This window comes from Rutidosis leptorrhynchoides, chromosome 2 (genome assembly GCF_046630445.1).
Source record: "Rutidosis leptorrhynchoides isolate AG116_Rl617_1_P2 chromosome 2, CSIRO_AGI_Rlap_v1, whole genome shotgun sequence".
Classification (NCBI taxonomy): domain Eukaryota; kingdom Viridiplantae; phylum Streptophyta; class Magnoliopsida; order Asterales; family Asteraceae; genus Rutidosis; species Rutidosis leptorrhynchoides.
The window spans coordinates 180,565,153-180,569,620 of NC_092334.1; the positions used below are offsets into that span (position 1 = coordinate 180,565,153).

The window sequence follows — 4,468 nt, forward strand, 5'->3', positions numbered from 1 at the left end:
TTTCGCACCATGTTTTGAATCACCCATCTTCTCAAATTTTGCACCTTCTTTACCACGTTTTGAATCACCTTTTGCTATATACTCATATGTAAACTTTTATGTAAGCTATTAACTTATGAATTCCTATATCTAAACCTACGTAAATTTTATGTAAGCTTATGTTATAAAATTATTCTACGCCCGTATCTTTTTGTTGATCCCTAACATAAAAACCGCAGCAACGCGCGGCGGGTCAACTGCTTGTTATATTATAATTATAATTATAAATATATTAAATAGAAAGTACGTTTTTACTATTCACTTCATTATCATATTAAAAAGGGTATTTTGTTCTTTTACCATTGCAGATATTTGTGCTACAACCCCTCATCTCTAGACACTTCTAGCGACTTATCCCTCCTCCATCGTCTCACCTTTTCCTGAACCCTCACGTCCCTCCCATTTCCTTACCACCACCACCCCTAGAAGCTTCTAGCGATTTACATTGCCAGCATCGATTGTGTGGTTTAATCTAGGGTTTTCGACTTACTGGAAGGTTTTGCGATTTAACTCTAGGGTTTTTTTAATTTCGTCTCCTTTTGTCTGTGCGATTATACCAAATAGGGTTTCAAGCGTACAACAATCGAATATCCAAAAACAAACACCCACCAGCAATCACATATTACCATCATTCATCTTCTCATAAAATTAAATCGTAATCTTAATCAAGATTGAAAATGGTGCATCCTTCAACTTCTTCAAACAAAAGAAGGCAAAAAAGAGCCGCTGCTACACAACAACAATTTAACAAAAATCCTTCGGTTGCAGAATCCACTCGAATTCATATTCGCCAAGTTCTTGAGGATTTTAGGGCTTCCAATGATGACGGTCAGTATAATTACATTATATTTTATTCAAATTCACACTTTTAAATTCTAATTTACTACATATATGCTCAAAGGTAATAACTTTTGTTGTAATTTGTATATGTCAGTGTACACATTTGATGCCAACCTTTCAAAGTTTGATCGTGTTGAGGTTCACAAGCTGTGTATTAAAATGGGTTTTAAGTCTGCAAGTTCTGGGTGAGTTTAATTTATTATTTCAATTAAAAAAGCCTTTGCTTTATTTGAGATTATGCTCAATTGTTATTGTTAGTGAATGCATTTGATTGAAGAATCAAGAATCAAGATTAGTTCCTTTTTAATGAAAATGGGTTTGTTTAGGTCTAGGAAAGGGAACTCAAGATGGGTTTCGATTTACAAGAAAAAAGGAAAATCGAATAATAACAACGTGAAGAAGGAGAACAACCTCACTTCGTTTACGTTTTTGGAAGAGGGAAAGGTTATTTTACAGGACTTTTTTTCTACTTATCCTCCTGGTGATTATGAAGAGGGCGAAAACGCGTCTACGTCTAAAAACAATAACGATAACAGAGGAACAAAAACGGATGATATGCTTTGCAAACCGTTAATCAAAACAGCTGATATTGCTAAGAAGCTTGAATCGGTCGTTGCTAGAATGCAGTCTGACCCCAAGTTGAAACAGGTTTCTTAAGCAACACTTTTAAGTTTTTTATTTTTTTTTGAAAGTGATTAGGATTAGGATAGAAGGCGTTGTCTTTTATCTCTTAAATTAACACGACTCATGTTTATATTTTTACTTTGCAGATTACGGAAGATAGGGCTGAACTTCCAATTGCAACTTTTAAGGACGTTATTACGTCAACAATAGAATCTCATCAGGTTTCACTATTTACTGGTGTATCACATATGCTATTTTTTATACTATTTTGGCTATAAAATTTGAAATAAGTGAGTATGAGAGGCTATTCATATCCACTTATGACTTTGTCTAATGACACATTATTATATATACATATATAGTATATGTATATATGTATATATATATATATATATATATATATATATATATATATATATATATATATATATAGTGGTAGGATCAAGAGGGAAGTAACCATTCGGGGGGAAGCAAAAACTTTTTTTTTTTTTTCGTTTTTTGAAAAAACTTTGTTCACGAACATTATAGATGAGATGAAAAGATGAACATTTAGTAGAGACATTTTGTGATAAATGTTTTTATTTTGGCGGGAAAACGCTCGAAGAAGTAATATATAACAATTATCGTGTTTTTCGAGCGTATTTTGAGGTTTTAGCTATTGGGTTTAGATATTAGGGTTTAGAAATTTAGGGTTTAGGGTTTAGATTTAGGGTTTAGATTTAGTTTTTAACACGAACGGTTTAGAGTTTAGGGTTTAGGGTTTAGGGTTTGGTGTTTTGGGTTTATGGAAACCCTAAACTCTAAATCAGGCTAAATTTTACTTCACAAAACATGAAAAAAAAAAACGTTCATATTTTTCACGAACAATATTATCTTGAATGTTATTTTTGTCGATCGTTTTCCCGCCTAAATAATAACATTCATCACGAAGTGTCTCTTCTAAATGTTCATATTTTCGTGTGATCTTGGTACCGGAAAAAAAAAAAATTAAAAAAAAAAAAAAAAAATTTGCTTCTCCCGTTTCCCCCCGATTGGTTACTTCCCCATTGATCCTGACCCTATATATATATATATATATATATATATATATATATATATATATATATATATATATGTATATATATATATATATATGTATATGAGATGTTATGTATTATACAAGTACTTATCATACGTGTACCATGCCGCAGGTAGGTCTCATATCGGGTGAAACGGGTTGCGGAAAGACTACCCAGGTTGTCATTCTTTTCTATGTTCACGTTTTTATGTAAAATGATAAATTGTATGATCATTTAATATAAGTTTGTGTTTAGGTTCCTCAATATTTGATGGATTATATGTGGAGTAAAGATGAAGCATGTAAAATAGTTTGTACCCAACCTCGGAAGGATCTCTGCAATATCAGGTATAATCTTACAAAACATGTACGTAATATCTTATGTTTCTATCTTTCCTTCAGAGAAAATCGATATTACTGTTCACCATATTAAAAAATTCTAGAAGGATACTTTTGTCATTTCACTCCAAATGAACCTTCTTTATACTTCGTAATACCCAAATAAAACTTGACACCTCCTGCACTACCATCATCATCGCCATCGTCAAATATGACGGTCGTGGGTGTCACGAGGACGTCGACAGCGGCAGCGAGTGGTGTGAGCTCGCGACTGCAAGCAGTACGGTTTAAGAGATCTGCGATTACTTGAGCAAAAGATTTCACTTTCATCTGATAAATCTCAAATTTGGCAACAATTACCACACTGCTCTCACTTACCTGATTTCAATAATTACCTTACTTTCATCCTCGCACGCAGATCTTCAATAGGAGTTGATAATCGAAATTTGTTGAAGGTTGGTTCTTCAACCGCTGCTTTAAATTAAATGGTGTTTCTGTTTTTGATTTTACTTTTCTGTGTTAATAATATGGAATTGTTGACTATCTTAAATTGAAAGCGTCGCTGATACTTAAAGCGATTTCCGCAATTATATACTATGTTTATACAGGAAAAGTTTAGAAAGAAAATAGGAACACCAATTATTGTAGAATGAAAGAGGATTGCCCTTTTTGCTTAAGCTCATGCCGAGGAATATAAGGGAAAAATTTGCTGGTGGTGATTCAAAGGTACTTACTACATGTTTAAATTTGGTCATCACTTTGTTGACTTTGTATTATTAAATGGGAATTTGGACCTTACAATTACTAAAAAATTCACCAGATTCTACCCTAATATGGAGTAGGTTATTGCTTATTGCTTATTGCTGTATATTCATCGATGAGTAGGTATTTTCATTACACTCATTACAAAATTGTCATACAAATACTACAATATATTTTCACTTATGCGTCCTTTCTCACTAATTGAGAAGATTAGCGTTTGATGAAAGCTTCAAGCGTGCTCGACTTTAATTGTTAAATGTCATCAGATCAATACTACATTAACTGAATTGAAATTTGAAATACATACATATATACATAAATCACCGACTTTCACCGTCTCCGTCACCATAACCGTCTCTAGCGTAGTCGACTTCTCCGACCGTAGCCTTTACACTTCAGTTGCTTATACAAACAAATTTTAATATGCAGCCTAGATAGCATGCATATAGCATATTTGTGATCTCAAAGACTATAATGATGCTAACAACAATCAAAAGATACATCGGGTCATCGACATTGTCAACTTATAGCAAGTTACTAACATCCCTCATACTTAGCATGTTTCTATACCCAGCTTTCATGACCGTCATTTGGTCTTCAAATGTTAGCTATTAGTTGCTCTTTTTAACTTTTTTTTTGATTCTGGCTTTAACCTCAAATACACATGCAACGATCCAGGGTTCACATAATGTTTACTCTTATATTTTGACTATTGGGACTTTGCAGCATATCATCACATCTTTTTTTACAAAAAAAAAAAAAAAAAAAAAAAAAAAAAAATTATTGTACTTTTTGAATTATTTGCTT

General features: G+C 32.7%; 1 protein-coding gene and 1 long non-coding RNA gene across 2 annotated transcripts; both read left to right on the forward strand.

Annotated features, from left to right (window-relative positions):
- The first annotated feature begins 391 nt into the window (after positions 1 to 391).
- On the forward strand, positions 392 to 1,880 carry LOC139891592 (DExH-box ATP-dependent RNA helicase DExH6-like). The gene is made up of 4 exons (XM_071874568.1): positions 392 to 867; positions 974 to 1,064; positions 1,206 to 1,527; positions 1,650 to 1,880. The coding sequence occupies exons 1-4, from the start codon at positions 717 to 719 to the stop codon at positions 1,779 to 1,781; spliced, it is 696 nt and encodes a 231-aa protein (XP_071730669.1). The 5' UTR covers positions 392 to 716; the 3' UTR covers positions 1,782 to 1,880.
- A 788-nt stretch (positions 1,881 to 2,668) lies between these two features.
- On the forward strand, positions 2,669 to 4,081 carry LOC139891593 (uncharacterized). The gene is made up of 3 exons (XR_011773716.1): positions 2,669 to 2,738; positions 2,817 to 3,354; positions 3,508 to 4,081. It is a non-coding gene; the product is annotated as an uncharacterized lncRNA (long non-coding RNA).
- The last annotated feature ends 387 nt before the right edge of the window (positions 4,082 to 4,468 follow it).